The 27,550-nt window shown below is 35.5% G+C and overlaps 1 protein-coding gene across 5 annotated transcripts in view; it reads left to right on the top strand.

Annotated features, from left to right (window-relative positions):
- The window catches only part of Uaca (uveal autoantigen with coiled-coil domains and ankyrin repeats), a 105,783-nt gene that overhangs the window by 67,475 nt on the left and 10,758 nt on the right, over positions 1-27,550 (top strand). For all 5 annotated transcript variants that reach the window (XM_026387844.2, XM_026387848.2, XM_026387846.2 and 2 more), the window contains exons 6-15: positions 190-260; positions 349-455; positions 4,424-4,605; positions 5,716-5,753; positions 8,929-8,997; positions 10,213-10,320; positions 13,992-14,024; positions 14,445-14,543; positions 25,591-25,627; positions 26,453-26,505. In XM_026387844.2, the coding sequence (XP_026243629.2) occupies positions 190-260; positions 349-455; positions 4,424-4,605; positions 5,716-5,753; positions 8,929-8,997; positions 10,213-10,320; positions 13,992-14,024; positions 14,445-14,543; positions 25,591-25,627; positions 26,453-26,505 (797 nt within the window). The remainder of the gene's footprint in view (positions 1-189; positions 261-348; positions 456-4,423; positions 4,606-5,715; positions 5,754-8,928; positions 8,998-10,212; positions 10,321-13,991; positions 14,025-14,444; positions 14,544-25,590; positions 25,628-26,452; positions 26,506-27,550) is intronic.

The raw sequence follows: 27,550 nt of genomic DNA, 5'->3' as shown, positions 1-27,550 counted from the left end.
TTACAAAATGATCTCATTTAACCCATTTTTAAATAGAAAATTGATGTTTATAATGCTGCACTGAGGATGATGAATATAAAGATTGGTGGTGTAGAAATTGAAGAACTATATTGCTTTATATGTACCTAGAAAAGCACCATGTGTCCTAACAGATGTTCAGCATTTATCACTTTTCTTTCTTTCTCAAAGCAATGGCAGACTGTCCTTCTAGCATACAGCTGCTTTGTGACCATGGGGCCTCTGTGAATGCCAAGGATATAGTAAGTTAGTTTACGTTTTTATTCTCATTTTGTCTCATGTGTTCTAACTTTCTTTTCTTAATGCTGGTTTATTTTTCTTGTTGCTTAGGATGGGCGGACACCACTTGTTCTTGCTACTCAGATGTGTAGGCCAACAATATGTCAACTGCTGATAGATAGAGGGGCAGATATTAATTCCAGAGACAAACAAAACAGGTAATTCTTTTTTCTTGGCTCTAAGGTAGCAGCTGGAAGCACAGTGATTCTGAAACTTTGCTGCTGTGATTTGGCCTTTCCCTCTCCTTCTCCTCTCCCCTCCTTTGTTTGCTCTTCTTTGGAATTATCATCCATCCCTCACTTTTCTTCAGTCTGCTGAAGGATAAAGGAGAGGAAAATAGGGGGAAATGACAGGTTAAATGGTGAATAAAAGCAGTGATTAGGGCCTATATTTGGGTCAGGGAACTGAAGGAAAAAGGAAGTACATCCCTGTTATTTTAAGCTTTAAAAAAAATCTTTAATGAAATGGGCATAAATACAAAATACAGAAGAATTTTAAAAATTATATCTATAGACTGTTTTCTTCACTTGTGAATTTTTTTTAGATTCAGGTGGTTCTTGGACATTGTAAAGCTTGACATGGTCAATTTAGATTTTCTTGAGGTGTTTTCTCCTTAGCCTATCAGAGCACAGTGCTGTCTCCTCTGAAAATGAGTCTATTTCTTCATCCTAAGCTTCCCTTAGTTTACTTTCCCCCTGTATATGAATGTTTTTCAGGTAATCTGCTCTGCTAACTTCCACCCACAGTCTGCCTTTTCTCCTTCTTGGAGTCCGGTGTTCATTGTGTTTTCTATATTATAATTCTGATGTATATATGGTCACAAACTTTCTGGTGGCAAATATCTGAAATATATTCCCCTAATTAGTTGGGCTGTTGTAATAATTTATAGCTAAGTTTCTGGGATTTTACAAATAATTACTAATAAATTTGTTCTTTTTATTTAATTTTATTCTTCTAAACATGTATACTATTTATAGTTCATTGAAAGAAGACAAATAAAATAGTTTTTAGATGTCATATTTATAATTCTAATTGTTTTTATTGTGCAGACATCTCAATGGAGGAAATTCTTAAGCAATTAAATCACTAATATGATTAAGAAGATGGAATTCTTGTATTATTTTGTGCAGATACTATAATCTGTTTGTCTAAGCATAACTAATAAAATTTGATTCTAAAATTAAAATTTGGGATTACAGAGGGTTGATCTGGGTGATTTATGTATAATGCCTTACATTTTTATAGTTCTTTTGTTTTACACACACACACAAACACACATACACACCGTGATGTTTTATAAACTTGCTAGATAGCAAATGATTTTAAAATTATAGTTTTGACACTGTATTCAAGTTTTTTGTGGTTGTTATTGAGTTTTTGGCATTTTTTTAAAGCTAATAATACAACTTTGTTAATGCCTATTTTGTATAGAATTTTATACCAGCAATTATGGGGGTATTGGTTGTATAAGAAAGAGCTTATATAGGATAGTAAAGGCAAGAATAATTTTCTTATGAAATTCAGCAGTCTCAATTGAAGTTTGATGATAAGTCACTTTATTTTGTTAGGTGTTGGTTCCCTCAGTTGTAAAAATAATTTTTTTCTTTTTTTTATTGGTTATTCAAAACATTACAAAACTCTTGACATATCATTTTTCATACACTCAATTCAAGTGGGTTATGAACTCCCATTTTTACCCCAAATACAGATTGCAGAATCACATCAATTACACATCCACATCTTTAAATAATGCCATATTAGTAACTGTTGTATTCTGCTACCTTTCCTATCCTTTACTATCCCCCCTCCCCTCTCCTGCCATCTTCTCTGTCTACCCCATCTGTTGTAATTTAATTCTTTCTCTTGTTTTTTCCCCCTTCCCCCTCAAATTCTCTTGTATGTAATTTTGTATATCAATGAGGGTCTCCTTCCATTTCCATGCAATTTCCCTTTTCTCTCCCTTTCCATCCCACCTCATGTCTGTGTTTAAAGTTGATCTTTTCCTCCTGCTCTTCCTCCCTGCTCTGTTCTTAGTTGTTCTCATTATATCAAAGAAGACATTTGGCATTTGTTTTTTAGGGATTGGCTAGCTTCACTTAGCATAATCTGCTCCAATGCCATCCATTTCCCTGCAAATTCCATGATTTTGTTATTTTTTAGTGCTGCGTAATACTCCATGGTGTATAAATGCCACATTTTTTTTTTTATCCATTGATCTATTGAAGGGCATCTGGGTTGGCTCCACAGTCTAGCTATTGTGAATTGTGCTGCTATGAACATCGTTGTGGCAGTATCCCTGTAGTACGCTCTTTAAGGTCTTCAGGGAATAGTCCGAGAAGGGCAATAGCTGGGTCAAATGGTGGTGCCATTCCCAGCTTTCCCAGGAATCTCCATACTGCTTTCCAAATTGGCCACACCAATTTGTAGTCCCACCAGCAATGTACAAAAGTAACCTTTTCCCCACATCCTCACCAGCACTTGTTGTTATTTGCCTGCATAATGGCTACTAATCTTACTGGAGTGAGATGGTATCTTAGGGTGGTTTTGATTTGCATTTCTCTGACTGCTAGAGATGGTGAGCATTTTTTCATGTACTTGTTGATTGATTGTATGTCCTCCTCTGAGAAGTGTCTGTCCAGGTCTTTGGCCCATTTGTTGATTGGGTTATTTGTTATCTTATTGTTTAATTTTTTGAGTTCTTTGTATACTCTGGATATTAGGGTTCTATCTGAAGTGTGAGGGGTATACATTTGTTCCCATGATGTAGGCTCCCTATTTACCTCTCTTATTGTTTCTCTTGCTGAGAAAAAACTTTTTAGTTTAAGTAGGTCCCATTTGATTATTCTTGTTATTAACTCTTGGGCTATGGGTGTCCTAGTAAGGAATTTGGAGCCCGACCCCACAATATGTAGATCGGAGCCAACTTTTTCTTCTATCAGGCGCAGAGTCTCTGATTTGATATCAAGCTCTTTGATCCATTTTGAGTTAACTTTTTGCATGGCGAGAGAAAGGGGTTCAGCTGCATTTTGTTGCATATGGATTTCCAGTTTTCCCAGCACCATTTGTTGAAGATGCTATCCTTCCTCCATTGCATGCTTTTAGCCCCTTTATCAAATATAAGAAAGTTGTAATTTTGTGGATTGGTCTCTGTGTCCTCTATTCTGTACCATTGGTCCACCTGCCTGTTTTGGTACCAGTACCATGCTGTTTTTGTTACTATTGCTCTGTAGTACAGTTTGAAATCTGGTATCGCTATACCGCCTGATTCACACTTCCTGCTTAGAATTGCTTTTGCTATTCTGGGTTTTTTGTTTTTCCATATGAATTTCATGATTGCTTTATCTATTTCTACAAGAAATGCTGTTGGGATTTTGATTAGCATTGCATTAAACCTATAGAGAACTTTGGGTAATATCACCATTTTGATGATGTTACTTCTTCCTATCCATGAACAGGGTATATTTTTCCATCTTCTAAGGTCTTCTTCTATTTGTAAAAACAATTTGACAAAATAATTTTTAGGGTCCTTCTAAATTTCCATGACAAGTTAATCGTATTATTTCATGATGATTATTTGCTGACATATGTGAAATGTTTAAGTGCTGATGGCTTTCTCATGCAGAATAAAGGAATGGTCTATGTTAATGTGTGAGTAGTTGAGGAAAGTTCATTTAATGAGACAAGTTTTAAATGAAGCTTAAAGACAGAAAGCCCTCCCTTGGAGGATAAATGATTTCTCGGGGAAGTTTGTGTGATGTGGTTCAGTTTATGAAAAGACTGAGTTAAGTTTTGAGCAGAGGGGGTGACAATATTAGTTGTAGAAGATTTTTTTATGGTAATTATTTATACCACATTGATGAACTGGGAATAAACAAGTTTAGTTTGACAAGTAATTAAAGTATATAAGAGAGCATAAGGTTTAAGCTCTGCAAACATAAAGTAAATGTTTTTTTATAAATGTGATGAAATTAAAATGTAAGATAAACAGATAAAGTAAAATCTGTATCTGTAATGAGTATAATCTCTTAAAGTACTACTGATGTTTTAAGGAGGCCTCTGGCTGAATATTTTTGAAACATTTCCTTGGATTTTCTCAAGGTCTTTTATTCTTCCCCTTTCCTTTTAGAACGGCTCTCATGCTGGGTTGTGAGTATGGTTGCAGAGATGCAGTAGAAATCTTAATTAAAAATGGTGCTGATGTAAGCTTACTGGACGCCCTTGGCCATGATAGTTCTTACTACGCAAGAATTGGTGACAATCTGGACATTCTAACCTTACTGAAGACCGCATCAGAAAACACCAGCAAAGGTATTAGCAGTTCTCTATGACTAGAAAAGTCCAGGTTAAGAAAGAGCAGCTTTTTAAAGACTTAGATAATAAATAATAAAGTTTTAATAAAGTGTTGGTTTCCCTCCCTTTGTACCATAGATTTGCTTACTTACATCATACCCCTTTGTTTTGGGACAGTGTCTGTCACATTTATTGTGTAGTTTATCAAATAAATCCTGATATACTGTGGACTAATTTAAGAACTGAGAGGAAGAGTCAACTCAAGGGTTTTACTAATATTTTTTAATTGACACATAAAAACTGCATATATTAATATTTTTGATAAGGAGTGAAGCTCCTAACTTTATACTCAGGAAATTTTAAAGAAAAAAAAAACATTTTAACATATGTATATAAAGTATTCAAATGTTATATACATCAAATGCCTATACCAAGTGTTTTTCTATTTATGAAAGAAAAATTGGAAAATGCAGAAGAGCACAATGAATAAAGTTAGACACTCATCCTGCCACTGAGAAGCCTCTGTGGATATTTTGAAGCATAGCTGTCCAGTCTTTTCCTTATCTATAAAATTGAGGTCACCTATAACACTGAGTTGTAGCTTACTTTTTTATGTAACATATTTTGAAGACTTTTTCTTTTTTCTATTTTTTCCTCATATTTTTAGTATAATTTTTATTAATGCCTAGGATTCCATTTACTTAAATTAAGGCAATTAATTAAGACAATTTTCTGTTGGTGGTATATAAGTTACATCTGTTTTTTCACTGGTTTGTCCTTATGTGTTTTGGGCATATGTTTATTTATTATTCCCTTGAGATCAGTTCCTAGAAATTGAATCACTAGGCTTTAGGATATGTACATTATGGCTTTTGAGATAGTTTAACAAGTTGATGTTTCAGTTATCTAAATATTGTCATATAAAAAAACTTTGTTAATTTGGTTAGCAAAATGTTATTTTATTGTTGTTTTAGGCATGAATTTAAGAATTAAAACTAAAAAGTAGTAAGCTGTAGAGGAAACTTTAAGATTTATTTAGTTAATATTGACTGAGTGGTATAGTTAAGGGATGCATATCTACCCATAATACTCTGCTGTTTCACTGTTTTTCTCTCTTTAAATCTTTAGGGAGAGAACTTTGGAAGAAAGGACCATCTCTGCAACAGGTAGATCTTAATTTTAATTTTTAAAAATTGTAGGTATTGTGCAATTTAAGTAAAGTACTTAGTAAAGCTGGTTAATGATTATACACAACTCATTGTGAATTTAAGTGCATGCTTTCTATCTCCCCAGTTTATCATGCCCATGTAGAATGTAGTATCAAGGTCATAAGATCCTATTATATTAAGATAATATCACTTAGCCTGGTAATGGATCATAATCACAATGAATGTATCCAGTGGGGAAAAAATAGCCTCCTGATTGGGGCGTTTAGTTCCATGTATGTGGTGATATCACACCTCACTGAAATTATTTAATGATGAATTTTAGCCTGGCAGATCATAGGCAGTTTCCCCCATCCTCTCTTAACAACAGAGCCAATCTGTACTGATTTGGGAAGATTCTTTTAGTGCAGTAAGAACCGAAGAAAACAGTTAAGAACTGATTATCTATTGTGATTTCAATACCACTGTTAATATAGAGTATTTTCTATTTCTAAAAGTCTTTTTTCTATGTATACTCAATTGATGACTTTAAAAAATAGCACATGGAACAATTCATACTTTATACTAACCACTTAACAAATCACAGTTTAACCCTGGTTTTATGTCCTGGTTTGAGTAAATGTCTTGTGTTTTCCTCTCATCTTTTTGAGTTGAAGTGGGGTGGTTGACAGCACTCTGGCTGCAGAGCTAGTGTAGGCAGCTTTCCTCTTCTGCTGGCTGTTCCCTTCCAGGCTTTCAGCTTTTCTCTAGTGAGAGGAACCTGGGCACTTCCAAATCCTGAAGAAAAAGTAATCAGGTACCTTCTGAGCAATTCTATTCATCATTCTGCACCATTATCTCTACCTCTCACCTCAATCTGAAAGCTGTATTAAAGCTTGTTCTCCTTTTCAATCCATCAGAATGAAGTAACATGTTCATACATGGGTCATGTCTGTTGATACTTTCTTTTTCATCAACCTTCTCCCTGTTTCTCAGATAATTTAAGTAGGAGTCGAGTGAGATAAAAAGTATTCTCTTGTGTTTATACCAGCCATCCTACAGAAGAGAAAAATGAGTTCTGAAATGTACAGATATTTAAAATAAAGAATTATTGAATATTTACATGGGAATAGTACTCTGCTCAGTACTATAAGGATTTCTGAGTGAATACAAGAAGTTAATTTTCTACTAGGAGCAGTAAGAGTAATGACTCCTAATTCCTGTTTCCAGTATTTATTGAATATCCTTATAGACTATCTACTATAAATAGGATCTGTTTTTGTACAAGCCATGCAGTCCCTATTATCAAGAAACCTGTAATATAGTTGTAAAAGGAAGACTTAGTTGTTTGTTCAACAAACACCTACAGTGTGCCAGTCACTGTTCTAAGTGTCAGGATATTGCCAGGTGCCAAGTTGTTGCCCCCATGCAGCTACCAGGTTATTGAGAGAGAAAAACAATAAACAAATGACCAATTGCATCAGAGCAGATGCTACGAAGGAAACAGTATTAAAGGATGAAGATGGAGAGAGTGGGGGCTCCAGAGAAGTTCACAGGCTGAGGGGGAGGCAAGTTCCAACCCTTGATGAGGGAGTGTGTTTCGCCCACCTGTGGGACAGTAGAAGCTCAGGTTGGCAGAAGTGCTGTGTACATGATGGAGGGGGCAGAAGGAGAGAGTGGTAAAATAACCAGGTGCTGTGTTAAGAAGAACTTGGGGTGGTAAAGACTTCAAATATGTCTTCTGAAGACCAACAGCTTGCGGAAGGCTTATATCAGCCATTAGTTGTGCCTGGGTTACTGCCTCTTGGAGCTGGAAGGGCAAGGAACGTTCTCTTCTTGTTGCTAAGAAGGCCTTGTCAGGAAGCTGGGTCTTCGTGGGTGGAGTTGACTTAGTTTGTCTGAGCGGGGTGGGTTAAAGAGTGGAGGAAATGGGTGAGGATTCTGAGAGGAAGGCTAGGAATGAGGGCTCTATGATGAGCCGGAAGCCATAGTGGGCACCTGTAGTCCCAGGCAGGAGGATTGACTGAGTCTGGGCAACACAGTGATTTCGAGAATCTGAGATTGGTCTGGGCAACACAGTGACCCGTGTCTCAAAAACAATAAAAAAATAAGAATGATAGGATGAAGTGAGCTGTTAATAAATGTCAAATGCCTCTTGAGGAACAGTCCTCTAGTAGGATGAATGAAACTAGAAACATATTTTGGAAATTGTGGCTACAGAATATCTTTTTAAAGGGACCTGTCCCCGAATTCTAGATCCGAACTCATTATAATGGTAGTTGAATAAATTGATTAAACAAACAAGTAATATAAAACATGAAAAATTATCTAGAGGAATTAAAGCAGTCTTTTTTTAACTTTAAGAGTGATGTTTCTAAATTGGTTATTATGCAGATTTAAAGACCAATTGGATTTTTTAAAAAGGAGGTTATTTTTGTTCTCTTGCTTAATCATTGTGCTCTGTTTTTGTTAAAGCAAATCTCTAAACTGGAATAAAGTTCCAAAGCTGTAAGTGTTTAAAAATGGAACATATACCCAACAGAGTTATTTAGAGATCTTTTATATATCCAAGTCAGTGTCTCTTCTTAACACCGCATCTTGATACTTTGTTTTAGCAGTCCTCAGAAAAGGAATACTTTCCATATTGTCTTTCAAACTTAATGTGGTTTCCTCTTCCTCTCCATTTAAAAAAAATTTTTTTTAGTTGTAGTTGGACACAATACCTTTATTTTATTTATTTTTATGTGGTGCTGAGGATCAAACTCGGCGTCTTGCGCTTGCTAGGCGAGCGCTGTACTGCTGAGCCCCAGCCCCAGCCCTTCCCCTCCATTTTTCAAAAACTAAATTCTTCTATGAAGTGGTATATGATGTTTTGTAGCACAACATTCATATTGTGTCTAGTAAAAAATTTTCCTTTTTAAATTTTGTGAGTTTAGCTAAAATAAATCCTTAATAAGTTTTAAAAATTGGTAGTGTTTTAAATTATACTTTGATTTATTTAAAGCCTCTATCTTTAAAGATGCTTTCCATTTAGGGGTTTTTAAGTGTAAATACTGCCATCTTGTGTTATACACAGTAAAATTTAATGTTGAATGAACTAAAAGTCACTGGTTGGGTGTATTGACTATTGAAGAAAATATTACTGTTCCATATTCTTATACTTGTTAATTTGTTTTTTCTTAATGTTTTACCCAAGCGAAATTTGACACACATGCAAGATGAAATAAACATAAAGTCAAATCAGAGGGAGCATCAAAACATTCAGGTACAAAGAAAAAAATTAATATCTTACTTTTAAAAGAATTTCAGTGTTGTATATAGTGGGATGGGGTAAGTGAGAACAGAGACACAGGTGAAATGAATGGGAAAAGGAAAGGAAGTTTGTTGTGGTTGGGATATTTTCTTACTCTTCTTCAAAAATTGACTTTTGTTATGAGTGTTTGAGTCTGTATTAAGTAACTCAAGTATATAACAGAAGTATAGTATAGAATACATTGTTTTGATTACACTAGAAAATCAAATGACTTAGCAATTTTATGTAACTCTTTTTGATTTTCATATCTTTTATAAACCATACATTTATGTTCATGTTGTAAAATTAATTGCGGTAATAAAAGTAATGGTAATATAAAAAAATAAAATCTAAACTTTAAAAATTTTTTATTTTTATGAAAAAAAAATAATTTTGTTAAACTAACTACACAGTGCCTTTTTATGTTGGTCAAAGTTTTCCAGAGTAATTATTATGTGGATTATGTTGAGGAAAGAACTCATACTTAGTTTATTACTGGAACATCATTAAATTATAAGTTAAATAGCTGCTTTCAATATAATAAAAGCATTTTATTTGGGTTTCTAGGTAGTGTTGAGAAAGTAGACTGTGGACTTAAGTAGGAACCTTTCATATTTTATCAGAGTCGTGAAATGATTAGTTTAACAGAAGCTTTAGAATGCTTCATAAACTTTGGAGTTTTGTGGGGTTTTTTGTACCAGGGATTGAACCCAGAGGAGTTTAACCACTGAGTCACATCACCCCCCACTCCCAGGTTTTTTTTTAAAAAAAGTCTTATTTAGAGAGAGGGTCTCACTGAGTTTCTTAGGGCCTTGCTAAGTTCCTGAGGCTGTCTTTGAACTCGAAATCCTCCTGCACTCCTAGGATTACAGGTGTGCACCACTGTACCCAGCAACTTGGGAATTCTTAAGCAAAAGTTAAAGTGGCATATTCTGCCATATTCTGTTTCCAAGTGTTGCTTTTATTGTTTATTTATTGAAATCAAATTGATTAGTTACTCTCTTTAATATACTTGTATTTATTATCATTGGACAGTAATTTTATTACTCATTTTTAGATTTTGAGTAACATTGTCATTGAAATTATATCATTTGTACTTAAAGCTGTTTTATATATATGTATATCTGTTATAGCAAACTGCTTTTTAAATTTATTTTATAAAAATTTTTATCTGTTTTCTCTTTTAAGGATCTGGAGATTGAAAATGAAGATTTGAAAGAGCGGTTGAGAAAAATTCAGCAAGAACAAAGGATACTATTGGATAAAGTCAATGGTTTACAATTACAGTTGAATGAGGTAAATAATCTGCACAGTATTTTTAAAAATCTAAAAACTGTTTTAGTACCTATAATTATCAATAAGATATTGTTACCAGTTGCCTGTCACTTCAGGTCACAATGCTAAAGGAGGTAAAATCAAGTTATTGTCCTGAGGACAGTTGTATCTTACTAGAGGCCAAACCCTTTCCTTGAAGCTTCTAATGTAAAAATATAAAGTAATGTAACCCAGATGATAAGTAAGGACATGTGAGGGACATTCAGAGGAGAAAGGAGAGAGCTGTGAGCTGCTGCTTCTAAGGTGGTACTTCCTGCAAGAAGATGGTATTTTGACTGAATTTTGTAGCAAGCAAGAAGGAACAAAGGGATGTTCCAGAGAGTGCTATTATGAACAAAGTCACAGAAACAGTGATCTATATTATCTATTGTGTAAAAGTTGAAAATGCAAGAAATATCTATAAGCTATTATTTTTTAAAGAAAATATGAAATCCAGGATAATCATTTCACTCTTTAAATGCATATTTTATCATGTGTATGACTTGTCACAGGTACCATCTTGTGTGATATTTTTATTTTAAGAGTGGGAAATAAGCCCATGATTGGGATAGCTGTCCTTTTGGTTCTATTTTTCCTCATTATTTTAATATATTTCTATCTCTTTTAGATTTTCCTAAAATGGAATGTATCCCAAAGCAAATTCACTATCTTAACTGGAAATTAGTCATTCCTTTCTTTTTTTTTTATTCTAAGAGCCCTACTGACTGGTTTTGGTATCTACACTAACCTTAGAATCATCTCTGAGTCCCCTTTCCTACTGCCTCTCCCCACTATATTGATTTAGTTGCCCTGAGGATAGTCACTGAGATAAAAATTGTGACAGGCTAAACTCAAGATTGGTTACACTTAAAGAGTGAGTTTTGATTTATAGATAGTGTAAAGTATGCATTCAGATGTAGAACACAGATAAAAAATACATAAAAATTGATAAGTCAAATTAAAATAAAATGGAGATAATTATTGATAATTTTCAAGAATTGAAACTAGGTGATTGTGTACTTTGAGTACCAAGAAGAAACAAAAATATAGATACAACTAAATATTACATTGTAGAACTATATACCATTAGATTTAAAGAGAAGATCTTAAAAGTGGTTAAAAAGGAAAGACAATGTAATTTATATTGACAAAAAGAAAAACCATTAATACCATCAAAATGCTAGCAAAAATGAGCTTCAGCCTAGACTTTTGTTTCCAAGCACTCATTCAAGAATGAGGGCAGAGTGAAGACATTTTCAGATTTCTGAAGACTAAGAGAATTTGCCACACGTAGGCCTTCAATAAAATAATCGTTAAAGAATGTACTTCTTCATCAAGAAAGATAAAGTAAGAGGAAAGTTGTGGGATATAAGAAACACAGATGAGTCCGGAAATTGATAAATTATGTTGGTAAGATTAATTTTTCATTATAAAAATTAAATACTAACTTTGGTAGGGATAACTTCTTAGTTAAGGCAACAATTAGAATACATGCACATTCTTCCATTCACATCTCCAGTGAAAGGAGAGTTAAGGGACATTTCAAAAGCATCTCTCAGGACAGGTATAATAGAAACATATCATAGTAACAAAATATTGAATCTGGAAATCAGATTAATGAACAATAAATTATTAGACTTGAGAAATTTGAATCTAAGGCCAGCAGTGGGGAAAGTGGAATGATTTATAATTCATAACCTCTAAAAAGCTTAGGAGTTGGTAGTGTCAGCTATCTCTGGATTTAGGAATGAAAGCTGAATGAGTAGTTAAAATTCTGTTAAAAAACAAACAAACAAACAAAAAACAGGTTCCTAAATACCTGACTCTTTTCATTCAGTTCTAACTGCTCTTCTTTATTCTTCTCAATAGAAGAATATCTGAACTGAGGACACCAAGTGTAGCCAAAGGTGGGTGCACCGTAAGAAACACACGAGGTTAAGTAATGGTTGGCATTCTTAGTGCTAAGATCCTGTTGCTCTGTAAGTGAGTTACAGCCAGCAGGAGATTGGAAGTCTTCTCAAAGGAATCTTTCCAGCCCAAGGAGCAAACTCTTTAAAATGCTGAAATGAAGGGTTCCTTACCTAGCTGGCCCCATCATACTGTCTTGCAGTACAACCCTTAGTCATACACAGGTGTAGACCTTTCAGTCAGCTCTTTAAGTCTTCACTTTTGAACACGAGCAAAAATCAAGGTGCTGCATATCCATGAGCTGTGGAAGGTAGAGATTTAACACACAGGAGAATGTAAGAAATGGTTTGTGCAGGAAAGGAAGTTTTAAAAAACAAAACCCTAAAACTGACTACTCTTGATATTTTCAGTGACATAAGAAAATATCTCATCTAAAAGGGGAATATTCTGATATTAAAAAAAAAAGTGAATCTGGGAAAACGCCCTGCAAGTATAGAAAAAAGATAAAGACTTGTCAACTAGAAAAAAGTAGAAAGATTGGAAAACAGACGAGCATAGTCCAGCATCTGAGTAATAGATGTTCCAGAAAGAGATAGCAGAGAGGAGAAAATCATCAAAAAGGTAACTAAAGAAAATTTCCCAGAAATGAAAGACATGCTTTTCCACATAGAGAGGACCCACCGTTGATGAACTAGCAATTGTTGTGAAGCTTCAGAGAATTGAGGACGAAGAAGATCCTACCAACAACTGTCTCCCCCCACTCCCTAAAAGAGTCAGGTAGCATGTTCAAGGATCAGAAATCAAAATGACTCTGAATCTCACTGTAACATTGAAAATGGGAAGACAGTAGAGGATACCTTCAGAATTTTGAAGAAAATAAATTTCATGCTAAAATTCTATCGCCAGTCAAATACTCAATCAAACAAGAGGATAAAATAAAGATAATTTCATATACACAAGGTGTATTAGGTGTTTATTCACATGTAATGTGTTACCCTCAAACTTAGAAGCTTTAAGAGCAGGGTTGGTTCTGGCTCCAGGTCCCTCAGGTTGAAGTCAGGCAGTCAACCAAGCTGCAGTATCTGAAGGGCTAAAGGATCTGCTCTGAAGCTGACTGATGTGATGCTTGTTAAAGGGTCCTCATTCCTTGCCATGAGAACTTCCCATAGGACAACTCATGACATAGTAGCTTTTAACAGAAAAATAAATTAGCAATTTTGATTTAGCATATAAAATTAATCCTGAACTTTGGAATTATAGAAGATATACATTCCTTTACTATAAATATAGAAAGATAGTGGTACAGATGTTCACTTTATTGTCCTCTAAATAATACTTAAAGTATTGAAAATGGACTTATATTTGTGTGTATGTGACATTTTACAATAAGGAAGCTCATACCAAAAAAGAAGGCCATTATCAATAATTTAGGTGTATGATAATAGCAAAGGATTGAACTATAGTAGAGGCCAGGGGATTGAAGAAGCAGCTGTAGGCAGAAGATATGAGGAGGAAGAGCAGATAGGACTTGGGAAGTTTCTTTTGACTTGAATCAAAAAAGTGCTTCTGAAGTCGGTAAGAAGAATGAACTACAGCAGACATGGTAGCACTTACCATTTTCTTCTCACATCCTTGTCTCCAATCTTAAAGGCATTTACCAGTCTTTTAAAAATATATTTGCCACTCTCTTATCTTTTGGGATAAACTTTCAAGAATTAAAATACATTTCTTTTTCTTAAATTTAGGAAGTAATGGTTGCTGATGATCTGGAAAGTGAGGTAGGATGCTAAATTTTATTTTAAACATATAAAGTGTTTTGTAAATTTGAAGATAATATTGTAGTAAAAGTTTAAGTCCTAAATTGAGATGAAAAACAAGATTCTATTTCTAGTTATTGCTTAAAGGGAAAGAAAAACCTATGTGTGACTTAAAATTGTTTTGAATATTGTTTTCTGTGGAACTTATCATGACATGATGAAAAATTCTAAACATTATAAAGGATGAACATACTAAGATTTAAATAACAGAGATTTGAATTTTTTATAATATTTTTATATATTGCATGATTTATTAGCATATTTATGTTATTAATTCTACTAATTCCACCAGGTTAGAGAATTCATTAACTCCAGTTCTCAAAGGAATTCCTATTTCATGCACAGGGTGATTTTACTCTGTATTTATTCCTTGCTTTTCAGAGAGAAAAGCTGAAGTCCCTCTTGGCAGCTAAAGAAAAGCAACATGAAGAAAGCTTAAGAACTATTGAGACTCTGAAAAATAGATTTAAATATCTTGAGGTACAGAAAACTTATTCATTTCCTATAATTCATAGTAGGTAGTAGTAGTAAGGGGCTTGGCATCAGACTTGAATTTGGGTTATAACTCTTTGTTATAGTGTGATCTCAGGATTTTGTTTAAAATCTCTGAGTTTTTTGCCTCTTTGGAAAAATTAGGACTATCTTGCCTTTCTTCAGAGAGTTGTAAAGGTTAGGTGAGGTCATTACAGTTGACTAGCATGCTGTTGACACTTAGCTCCAGTCCAGATTCTTTTCCCCAACCTTCTTAGTTGTTTATTTGTACCTTTTCAAAACTTCATGTTTTTACCTGTAAATTTTCAGTGATTATAGTGGCAAGATTAATAAAGAATCATATAAATGAAAAGCAGTATGACCAGGGTTGTCTCAGGAAGAACTGTGTGCATATGGTCTAATTAGAACATCTTGGTGAGAATGGTATATTAATAAAGCTGACATCATATACTCACCATTGGTTGAATCAGTTAGTTTTTAGTTTCTTCAAGGTCATATTTTTAACTTTTATTGAAATATAATAGACATTTTAAAAGTACACACTTAAAGTGTGCAAGTTAATAAATTTTCAATTTAAACACATCCAGATCAAGAAACAGAATGTTATTAGCACTTAAAGCCTCTCTCACACTTGCTTCTTGTCATTCCTTGCTCTTGCTACATTAAGGGGAACCTCTCTTCAACTTTTAACTGTAATGCCATATTATATATTGTATAATGTCATTCATCATTAGGGATTGCTGAAAAAAGTGGCTGATTGAGAATGAATCTTATTCTTACTGGGAAATATAATTCCACAATACTTTAAAAGTGTGTTTTAATTCACTTGTGCTGCTGTAACAAAGTGCCCAAGACTGGGTACTTTATAAAGAACAAAAGTTTATTTCTCACATTTATGAAGACTGGAAAATCCCAGATCAAGGTGCCCTCATTTGCTGTCTGGTGAGGGCCTCCTGGCTGCATCCTCATGTGGTGGAAGTATACGAAACTGTGTTCTCCTTTGGCAAAAGGTGAAAGGGCAAAAAGGGGGCTAAGCTAGTTTCTGGTAGCTCTGCTATAAGGCACTAATTCATTCATGAAGGCAAAGCTCTTGTGACTTAATCACTTTCCAAAAGGCTCCACCTCTGGTACCACCTAAGTTAAGTTTCAGCATATTTTGAGGGACATGCAGAGTAAATTGTTTTCTTTGTAAATAAAAAAGTATGTGTGCAGCTATGAAAAAAAGAATTTAAAGCATGGATGACTTTCACAGATGTAATGTTGCAGGAAAGCAATCTGACACAAAGAGTACATACTGCACAGTTCTATTTCTATGAAATCTAAAATCAGATAAACAGATCAGTGTTGTTGGATATTTAATAGAGGCCACCCTTTGGTGAAGGGGTTATAGGCCAGAGTAGTGCATGAAGAAGCTCCTGGGCTGCTGTACATACTCTGTATCTTGACGTGGGTTGTGCTTACACAGAGTATATGTGGGCAGAAATTATTATAGTGGGCACTTAATGCTGGTGTACTCAGGCAGCTGAGTTAGGCCTTCATACATTTTTTTTTATTGGTTGTTCAAAACCTTACAAAGCTCTTGACATATCATATTTCAAACATTAGTTTCAAGTGAGTTATGAACTCCCATTTTTACCCCAAATACAGATTGCAGAATCACATCTGTTACACATTCACATTTTTACATAATGCCATACTAGTGACTGTTGTATTCTGCTACCTTTCCTATCCTCTACTATCCCCCTCCCCCCATCTTCTCTTTCTATCCCATCTACTGTAATTCATTTCTCTCCTTATTTTTCTTCCAATTCCCCTCACAACCTCTTTTATGTAGTTTTTTATAATAATGAGGGTCTCTTTCCATTTCCATGCAATTCCCCTTTTCTCTCTCTTTCCCTCCCATCTCGTGCCTCTGTTTAATGTCAATCTTTTCTTCCTGCTCTTCCTCCCTTCTCTATTCTTAGTTGCTCTCATTATATCAAAGAAGACATTTGGTATTTGTTTTTTAGGGATTGGCTGGCTTCACTAAGCATAATCTGCTCTAGTGCCATCCATTTCCCTGCAAATTCCATGAATTTGTCATTTTTTAGAGCTGCGTAATACTCCATGGTGTATAACTGCCACATTTTTTTAATCCATTCATCCATTGAAGGGCATCTGGGTTGGTTCCACAGTCTAGCTATTGTGAATTGTGCTGCTATGAACATCGATGTGGCAGTATCCCTGTAGTACGCTCTCTTAAGGTCTTCAGGGAATAGACCAAGAAGGGCAATAACTGGGTCAAATGGTGGTTCCATTCCCAGCTTTCCCAGGAATATCCATACTGCTTTCCAAATTGGCTGAACCAATTTGCAGTCCCACCAGCAATGTACAAGAGTACCCTTTTCCCCACATCCTCTCCAGCACTTGTTATTGTTTGACTTCCTGATGGCTGCCAATCTTACTGGAGTGAGATGGTATCTTAGGGTAGTTTTGATTTGCATTTCTCTGACTGCTAGAGATGGTGAGCATTTTTTCATGTATTTGTTGATTGATTGTATGTCCTCCTCTGAGAAGTGTCTGTTCAGGTCCTTGGCCCATTTGTTGATTGGGTTATTTGTTGTCTTATTGTCTAATTTTTTGAGTTCTTTGTAAACCCTGGATATTAAGGCTCTATCTGAAGTGTGAGGGGTAAAAATTTGTTCCCATGATGTAGGCTCCCGATTTACTTCTCTTATTGTTTCTCTTGCTGTGAAAAAACTTTTTAGTTTAAGTAAGTCCCATTTGTTGATTCTTGCTATTAACTCTTGTGCTATGGGTGTCCTGTTAAGGAATTTGGAGCCTGATCCCAAGATATGTAGATCGTAGCCAACTTTTTCTTCTATCAGGCGCAGAGTCTCTGATTTGATAGATATCAAGGTCCTTGATCCATTTTGAGCTAATTTTTGTGCATGGTGAGAGGAGGGGATTCAGTTTCATTTTGTTGCATATGGATTTCCAGTTTTCCCAACACCATTTGTTGAAGATGCTATCCTTCCTCAATTGCATGCTTTTAGCCCCTTTATCGAATATAAGATAGTTGTAACTTTGTGGATTAGTCTCTGTATCCTCTATTCTGTACCATTGGTCCACCCGCCTGTTTTGGTACCAGTACCATGCTGTTTTTGTTACTATTGCTCTGTAGTATAGTTTGAAATCTGGTATTGCTATACCACCTGATTCACACTTCCTGCTTAGAATTGCTTTTGCTATTCTGGGTCTTTTATTTTTCCATATGAATTTCATGATTGCTTCATCTATTTCTATAAGCAATGCCATTGGAATTTTGATTGGCATTGCATTAAACCTATAGAGGACTTTTGGTAATTTCGCCATTTTGATGATGTTAGTTCTGCCTATCCATGAACAGGGTATATCTTTCCATTTTCTAAGATCTTCTTCTACTTCTCTTTTTACGGTTCTGTAGTTTTCATTGTATAAATCTTTTACCTCTTTTGTTAGGTTGATTCCCAAGTATTTTATTTTTTTTGAGGATATTGTGAATGGACTGGTTTTCCTTATTTCCATTTCAGAGGTTTTGTTGCTGATATACAGAAATGCCTTTGATTTGTGCTTGTTGATTTTATATCCTGCCACTTTGCTGAATTCGTTTATTAGTTCTAGTAGTTTTTTTGTAGACCCTTTTGGGTCTTCTAGGTATAGAATCATGTCATCTGCAAATAGTGATAATTTAAGTTCTTCCTTTCCAATTTTTATGCCTTTAATTTCTTTCGTTTGTCTAATTGCTCTGGCCAGTGTTTCGAGAACTATATTGAATAGAAGTGGTGATAGAGGGCATCCCTGTCTTGTTCCTGATTTTAGGGGGAATGCCTTCAATTTTTCTCCGTTCAGAATGATGCTAGCCTGGGGCTTAGCGGAGATAGCTTTTACAATATCAAGGTAAGTTCCTGTTATCACTAGTTTTTCTAATGTTTTGAACATAAAGGAATGCTGTACTTTGTCGAATGCTTTTTCTGCGTCTATCGAGATGATCATATGGTTCTTATCTTTAAGTCTATTGATATGGTGAATAACATTTATTGATTTCCGTATATTGAACCATCCCTGCATCCCAGGGATGAATCCTACTTGATCATGGTGCACAATTTTTTTGATGTGCCTTTGTATCCGATTCGCCAGAATTTTATTGAGGATTTTTGCATCTAGGTTCATCAGAGATATTGGTCTGTAGTTTTCTTTCTTTGATGTGTCTTTGTCTGGTTTCGGAATCAGGGTGATGTTGGCCTCATAGAATGAATTTGGAAGAACTCCCTCTTTTTCTATTTCCTGGAATAACTTGAAAAGTATTGGTATTAATTCTTCTTTAAAGGTCTTGTAAAACTCCACTGTATACCCATCCGGTCCTGGGCTTTTCTTGGTTGGTAGTCTTTTGATTACCTCTTCAATTTCATCCATTGATATTGGTCTGTTCAAATCGTGTGTGTCCTCCTGACTCAGTCTGGGCAAATCATATGTCTTAAGAAATTTATGGATGTCTTCACTATCTTCTATTTTATTGGAATATAGGTTTTCAAAATAATTTCTAATTGTCTTCTTAATTTCTGTGGCGTCTGTTGTGATATTGCCTTTTTCATCCCTTATGTTAGTAATTTGAGTTCTCTCTCTTCTTCTCTTCGTTAGCGTGGCTAAAGGTTTGTCAATCTTGATTATTTTTTCAAAGAACCAACTTTTAGTTTTGTTAATTTTTTCAATAGTTTCTTTTGTTTCAATTTCATTGATTTCTGCTCTGATTTTAATTATTTCTTGCCTTCTGCTGCATTTGCTATTGTTTTGCTCTTCCTTTTCTAGGGCTTTGAGATGAAGTGTGAGCTCATTTATTTGTTGGTTTTTCCTTTTTTTGAGGAATGACCTCCAGGCGATGAATTTCCCTCTTAAAACTGCTTTCATTGTGTCCCATAGATTCCGATAGGTTGTGTCTGAATTTTCATTTATCTCTAAGAATTTTTTGATTTCCTCCTTTATGTCTTCTGTAACCCTTTGATCATTCAGTAACATATTGTTCATTTTCCATGTGATATTGGATTTTCCCTTCCTTCTTTTATCATTAATTTCCAGTTTCAAACCATTATGATCAGATAAAATGCATGGCATTATCTCCACCCCTTTATATTTATTGAGGGTTGCCCTATGGCATAATATATGGTCTATTTTTGAGAAGGATCCATGTGCTGCTGAGAAAAAAGTATATCCATTCGATGATGGTTGGTATATTCTATATATGTCAGTTAAGTCTAGGTTATGATTGTGGTATTGAGGTCTGTAGTTTCTTTATTCAACTTTTGCTTGGAGGATCTGTCCAATGGTGAGAGAGGTGTGTTGAAGTCACCCATAATTATTGTGTTGTGGTCTATTTGATTCTTGAACTTGAGGAGAATTTGTTTTATAAACTTCGAAGCACCATTATTTGGTGCATAAATATTGATAATTGTTATGTCTTGTTGTTTAATGGTTCCTTTTAACAGTATATAATGTCCTTCCTTATCCCTTTGGATTAACTTAGTCTTGAAGTCGATTTTATTCGATATGAGGATGGCCACACCTGCTTGCTTGCGAGGACCGTGTGCGTGATATATTTTTTCCCAACCTTTCACCTTCAGCCTGTGTATGTCTTTTCCAGTCAAGTGAGTCTCCTGGAGGCAGCATATTGTTGGATTTGTTTTTTTGATCCATGTTACCAGCCTATGTCGCTTTATTGGAGTGTTTAAACCATTAATGTTTAGAGTTACTATTGATATATGGTTTGTACTTCCAGCCATGTTTGATTATTTATCTCGTTTTTTTTTTTTTTTTAATTGCGTTTGTTTCACCATGATTAGCTTTCCCCCTCCATCTGTCTTTACTGAGGTACTTCCCACTGTTGGCTTTGGTTATTGTTTTCCATTTCTTCCTCATGAAGTGTTTTGCTCAAGATGCTTTGCAACGCTGGTTTTCTGGCTGCAAATTCTTTTAGTTTTTGTTTATCGTGAAAGATTTTTATTTCGTTGTCGTATCTGAAGCTTAATTTTGCTGGGTACAGAATTCTTGGTTGGCATCCATTGTCTTTCAGTGTTTGAAATACGTTGTTCCAGGATCTTCTCGCTTTCAGCGTCTGAGTTGAAAAGTCCGTTGTTAACCTTATTGGTTTACCCCTGAATGTAATTTTTCTCTTTTCTCTTGTAGCTTTTAATATTTTCTCTTTGTTCTGTATATTGGATATCTTCATAACAATGTGTCTTGGCGTTGGTCTACTGTGATTTTGTGTGCTCGGTGTCCTGTATGCATCTACAATTTGTATATCTGTTTCCTTTTTTATTTCTGGAAAGTTTTCTGTAATTATTTCATCTAGTAGATTACTCATTCCCCTTGTTTGAATCTCTATCCCTTCCTCTATCCCAATGATCTTAAATTTGGTTTTTTTATATTATCACATATCTCTTGTATGTTTCTCTCCTGATTTTTAACCAGCCTATCTGAGTTGGCTAGACTCTTTTCCAGATGATATATTTTGTCTTCATCTGACGTTCTGGCTTCTACTTGCTACACTCTATTAATAATACTCTCATTTGAGTTTTTAATTTGGTTTATAATTTCCTTCATTTCTAAGATTATGGTTTGATTCTTTTTTATAATCTCTATCTCCTGATAAAGGTGCTTAACTTCTTCTTTTATCTGTTTATGTAATTCATTCTCAATGTGTTCTTTTGCTGCTTGAATTTGCTGTCTTGTATCCTCCTTAAGGTTCCGTTCCATCTGTCTCAGGTGTTCCATGAGTTCTTTATATGACCATTTTTCTGGTGACTCTATATCCTCCTGAATATTTGGGCTGCCCTGCATTGTTTGCACTCCTTTTCTTCCTTGCTTTTTCATGCTGTTCATATTGTTTCTTGTTCTGTTTGACTGCTGAGTTACTGTTTACTCCTATAAATATATTTGATGCTTGGGAGGAAAGGTATTAGAAGGGATGGGAAGAAGTCACTAAAGAGAATGAGAGTAAGCAGGTAGAATTCAAGGAAGGGGGAATAAGAAAATTGAAAAGAAATGTAAAGACAGGAGAAAAGAAGGATAGAAAAAAATAGAAGATTAAAAGGAATTTAAAGAAAAATAATAATAGTAGAAATGGAAAATGAAATTAAAAATTAGAATAAAATAAAATAAGATGGATTAAAAAGACATTTAAAAACACAGCAAAAAAAAAAATTTATAAATGCAGTCCTAGAGTTCTATTAACTGCTCTTTCAGTAGATGGAGCTATGCCTACCGGGCCAAGTTTCTCCTCTCAGTAGACGGGAGTCAATCACTGTGCAGCAGTTCTTCCTCCCGGATTGGGCGGGTCTCCACTCCTGCTGTTCGGCGTGTGGGCGGGGCCTTTTGCAGAGCTGGTCAAGGGTCGTTTGCAGCACCCGGCTGGCAGGTGGAGGGTGGTCGTCTGCAGCTCCAAACCGCCAGAGGAGGTTCACAGAGTCGGGCCGGTGGGGGCCGGGCAGGCAGCGCCTGCTCCCCCACTCACTGCAAGGGTGTAGGCAGCGGCCGCTTGGCGGCGGCCAGTGGCGGTTCACAGAGGGGGGGGGGGGCCCAGGCAGGCAGCGCCGGCTCCTTAGCTTGCTGCAAAGTGTGGGCAGTGGCCGGTGGCGGATCACGGAGCCGGGCGGTGTGGGCCCAGGCAGGCAGCGCCCGCTCCTAAACTCGCTGCAACGAGTGGGCGGTAGCCAGCGGAGGTTCACAGAGCCGGGCTGCGGGGGCCCAGGCAGGCAGCAACCGCTCCCAAGTTCGCTGCACCGTATGAGCGGAGGCCGGCTGCGGTTCACAGAGCCAGCCCGGGGGTGCCCAGTCAGGCAGCAACCCCTCCCAAGTTCGCTGCAATGTGTGTGCAGTAGCCAGCGGAGGTTCACAGAACCGGGATGCGGGGCCCAGGCAGGCAACGCCCGCTCCTAAACTCGCTGCAAAGTGTGAGCGGCAACTGGCTGTGGTTCACAGAACCAGCTAGCGGGGGCCCAGTCAGGCAGCAACCGCTCCCAGGTTCGCTGCAGCGTGTGGCCTGCGGCCGGCTGCGGTTCACAGAGCCAGCTTGCGGGGGCCCAGTCAGGCAGCAACTGCTCCCAAGTTCGCTGCAATGTGTGGGTGGTAGCCAGCGGAGGTTCACAGAACCAGCTCTCGGGGGCCCAGACAGGCAGCGCCCGCTCCTAAACTCGCTGCAGCGTGTGGCCTGCGGCCGGCTGCGGTTCACAGAGCCAGCTCGCGGGGGTCCAGGCGGTCAGTGTCCGCTCCTATATTCACTGCAACGTGTAGGAAGCCGCCATTTGGCGGCCCCGGCGGGACTGTGCCCCTGCTCTGGGTTGCCGAGATTCAGTATTCTGTGACAAGCTGACACCTCCAATTAAACTTACTAGTTCCCGGAAGGTCTCCTTTCAGTGGAATTTTGCTTGAAGTCTCTCAGCAGGATGCATGTGGGTGTATTAATGAGTCTCTCTGATCCCCTTACCACGGAGGCATTGTATGTGCTGCCTCTTCGCTGGCAGCCATGTTGGTCGGCGGCCTTCATACATTTTTAAAAATAGAACAAAAGTGTTTTATTTATGGCTGCATTCTAGAGAGTGTTTAGAAACAGTTCTATAAGCTAAAACGTAAGAATAATCTAACTGTAGGGATTTCTTTTCCACATTTGAAAGGTTATGAAATCTAGTCGTATTTGAAGAACTTCTTTTTAAGGTTGTGAAATCTAGTCATAGTCAACATTTTCATAAAATAAATCCTATTCTGCTTTGTGCAGTGTATGTGCGTTAATGAACACATCAACCCTGTGTGATATGTTTTATTATTATCTGCACTTTATAAGTGAGGAATCTGAAGAGCAGAGTGGTTTTACCCAGGGAGGGACTTCACAAATAGGAAGTAGCAGAGCCGAAACTTGAACCCAGGTATCTTAACTCACATGCTAGTTTTGCACTTAGAATAGCTTGAATGAGAAAATACAGGTGTATAAACAGAGCCTTTGAAGTAATCATCAAAGTCTGGCACCTGTAATTTGGGTACTGTTTTTACCTTGCTTTTCTTCTATTCTGCATGTCTCAGGAATAAGTTGTTTTCTGTAGAGAAACTCTAGTTTGTCAGGTTTGTAACTTTCAATAAGGTCATAATAATCTGTAGAAAAGTAACTTATTTTTCTTATCACAAAACCAATATGCATTTTTAAATTAGAAAATATAGTCAAACTAAAAGCAGAAAATAGAGGCACCTGTCATCTTTGTGCTTTTAGTACCTGACCAATATCTTTGTAGTACTTTGTGCATTATTTGTTTTTCACATACTCATCTAACAGCTTGAGTCATATTGTACATTCCATTTTGTAACCCTTCTTTCAATATAATGGGGCTAGTTTCCTTAGTTGTTACATATTAATTTTGACTAATTTTCATGCTAGGAATGATTTTTTTTACTTTCAAGAAGAAAATTACAGGACCTATTTATATGTGACCCAGTATTTATGAAAGCAGCCATTAAAATCTAAGAATAAAATAAATAAAATAAAAACTTTCAATAAAATCAGGCTTTCATGTTCATGATTTTTGCATCCATGGATTAAATAAACTGCAGATTGAAAATATTTTTAAAATTGCATCTTTACTGAACACATACTATTTTCTTGTTAATATTCCTAAATAACAACTATTTCCATAGCATTTTTCTTGTGTTAAGTATTGTAAGTAATATAGAGATGATTTAAATTATATGGAAGATATGGATAGAAGTCAAATGCACATACTGTACCATTTTCTATAAGAGACTTGAGCATCTATAGATTTTGGCATCTGTGGGGTCCTGGAACCAATCCTCATGGACATCAAGGAACAACTTAAATATCCATTACTGTATCATCTCACATGTTTAAAAACTTCTTAAACTGCCAATAGCATTACTGTGAGTTATGTGTAATACTTAATATGAAGGTATTTCCCTTACATTTATAGAAAAAATACATGGAAATATGAATATTTTAGAATAAGTATAATTTTATAATCCATGCATTTGTTTTCATTTGAGAAATAAAGATAACAAAACCAAATTAAGGTTTTTTTTAACTCCTTGTGTGCATAACCTCGATCCCTTACATCCACATACAAGCCTATTTAGGTTTTTACAAACTCTGATATTAAATATTGCATGGAATGAAGAACTTAAGTAAGTTTAGAGATATTTTTCACACATTTAGAGCATTAAGGTTTAATGGAGGTGGCATTAATTTAGCTATGAAACTCTAGACTTTTTATCATAGTATCTTAATGTAAGAGTTTGATGTGTAGCTTTTGCTACTAATACTCCCAGAACTTCATCTGCATACACTTATTCTTGAAGTGTGATACTTTAGTTTATATATTAGATTCTTTGTATTTTCCTTACTCAGGAAAAGGAGCAAACCAAGGGTATTTTAATTCAAAGTATCTGAAGTGTTTATTGTGTTCCTTTTCCTAACTGATACATTAACAGGTTTATTACTACCTTTGTGTGTAGGTCTTTGCCACAGTTTCATTTCCTGCTCTCTGTCTCCTTTTGCTTTCAAAAGTAATCAATATTCTATAAATTCCAAAGGAAGGGATTACACTAATATTTCATAGTCACTGAGGTAGGGTTTCTGCTCCCAACAGTGGTAAAGTAAAATGAGTCCTGGATGCAAACGGGATACTTCTTTCCTTTTGAGATAAAGCAGGGGCAAACACTAGATATTGAAAGTTGTTTCAGTTTGTTTGGGGCTCACTTTTTTTTTTCTATAGAGCAATAAAGTTTTTCCTTGAAACACTCAGCTGCTTTTAAATGCTTAGTGAGGTTGTTTATTCCCAGCTGATCTGTCTAATTGTTGTTAGTGCTGTGTCTTTTTGTGGGATCAAATAGAATAATACTCAGGAGAAAAAAGGAATGTAAAAAATGTGGTTTTAATGACTGGATCATTTAGAGCTAAACTAGAACTTTCAAGAAAATGAAGCAGCATTCACACAAGTGTTTTAATTTATGCTTCTGATTTCAGAGTGATCATTTAGGATCAGGAAGTCATTTCAGTAACCGTGAGTATAAAAATATTGGCTTTGTTATTATGGTTCTCCCAGTTCAAGCGAAAAAGAATATTTATACCTATTTATTTGTCTGATTGTACATAATACTCCTGCTGTTAAATTTTTTACACCCACCTGTGTATTACACTTCAGTAAGTAGAATAGGAAGAGGTTCAGATGAATGCCATGACCTCTACCATAAACTCTGAGAGTCACTGAGGCCCTGTTTTCCTTTGCCACCTGTAGTTTTAAATTGTACATTATATGAATTACCACATTTGCCTTTTTGATTAGTAGACATTTTTCTTGTGATAGTTGGCTTTTTCATGGAAATAAAAACAAACACAGTTTTTTGATTTGGAGAAATCAATCTCAATTCAGATAAGCATTTTGTAATTACAAGTTTCATAAATAATTACTTATTTATTAATTATTTTAGGACTGTACACAGTCTTCACTTCATTTACTCTTCAGTTTTACACTTTCTCTAGAAAATCTATTTTTACTTCCTAGTGAGTATTAAACTCTTCACTCAGTATAATACATATCCTATGAATCTCAGAGAACATATTTTTATTTTGACTGTATATTTTATACTAATTATGTAGCCTATTTAACCATCTTTCATATTTCTAAAAAACAGCTTACTATAGACCTTACATAATTCCTTTATTTTTAGTAGAAATAATAAGAAAAATAGATATTTTAGAACAAAAATAATTTTGTTGTACTTCCTGCTTCTTTTGATGGGATAATAAGTGAGGGAGTGATACTAAATGAATATTTAGCCTACTTTGGTGTAGATATTTAAGGTGCCATTTATTTGGATTTATTTAGGAAAAGAAGATGTGCTTCTTAAACAAGGTCAAATGTATATGACAGATTCACAGGTAATATTGTTTCTTTTATTTAAAAAAAGTTTTAAGAAAATATTTCTATCTTTAAAAAAAGAGAAAACAGTCCTATGTATATATTTATTAAATCTGCATGCATTAAGTAAAGATTTCATTATCAAAGTTGATCTTGCTTTCTTGAGTTTAATCAAAGCAGAGATTGCTGTTTGTAGTGCCCTCTAGAGTGTTTGTGGTAGTATTGGCTTAAACAAGATTTGAATTACAGTTTCATTGTCTTTGTTAATGAGCCTCTGTTATTATAGCAGTTAACGCTTCACATTTTCCCATGGAAGGGGGAAAACAGATATGAGTAATTTTGAAATAAATTGTTTTGGCTTTGAAATGTATCCTTTCAATTAAATATACAGTCTATGTTTTGGAAATTCACCTCTAAGTAAAGCAAGCTTCCAAGACTTAGAGTATTGGCTTTTTTTCTTACTACTTATTTATCTATCTGCTTCAGGTCCTTATTTTTCAGTACGTTTAAGGTTTGTATTTCTACCACCTTCTATAGCCTGTAGAACTGATGTATATTTGGGCTATAAAGGCTTTTATATACCTTCTTTTGTGCAGTCAGAGTGAGTAGACCTAGGTAAAGTATAAGGCCTCTTTAAGGTGGAAAATTCTAAGCGTCTAAGTGGAAGGAATGGTTATCAACTTACCAGTATTTAAGATTAGGTAAGTATGTGATTTTAATAAAATAGGCATATAAGTTGTGAAGCTGTGTGTGTAATTTGGGGGGCAATTAAAATAGCTATAAGTCTAAAGATAATTGATAAATTAAAGGATAATTTGGCAGCAGATCCAGGCTAGGAAATTATTCCATGTTGTCAATTTTCTTTCTCTTGTTTCAGAAGAAGACAGTTTTCATTTAACTGCCCATTAAAATAATAGGATGTGCTCATGACACATGGCTTTTATCAATGAATTAGTACTTGTAAAGAGCCTTTATTGTAATAGGCTATATTGAGAAAATAAAAATAGCTAAATTTAGTCCTTCATGATTGCGTGTTCTGGTATTTGAACTATTTCACTCAGAAGT

This window comes from Urocitellus parryii, chromosome 6 (genome assembly GCF_045843805.1).
Source record: "Urocitellus parryii isolate mUroPar1 chromosome 6, mUroPar1.hap1, whole genome shotgun sequence".
Classification (NCBI taxonomy): domain Eukaryota; kingdom Metazoa; phylum Chordata; class Mammalia; order Rodentia; family Sciuridae; genus Urocitellus; species Urocitellus parryii.
The sequence above is the reverse complement of the archived record's forward strand: the minus strand, read 5'-3'. Positions and strand labels throughout refer to the sequence as shown.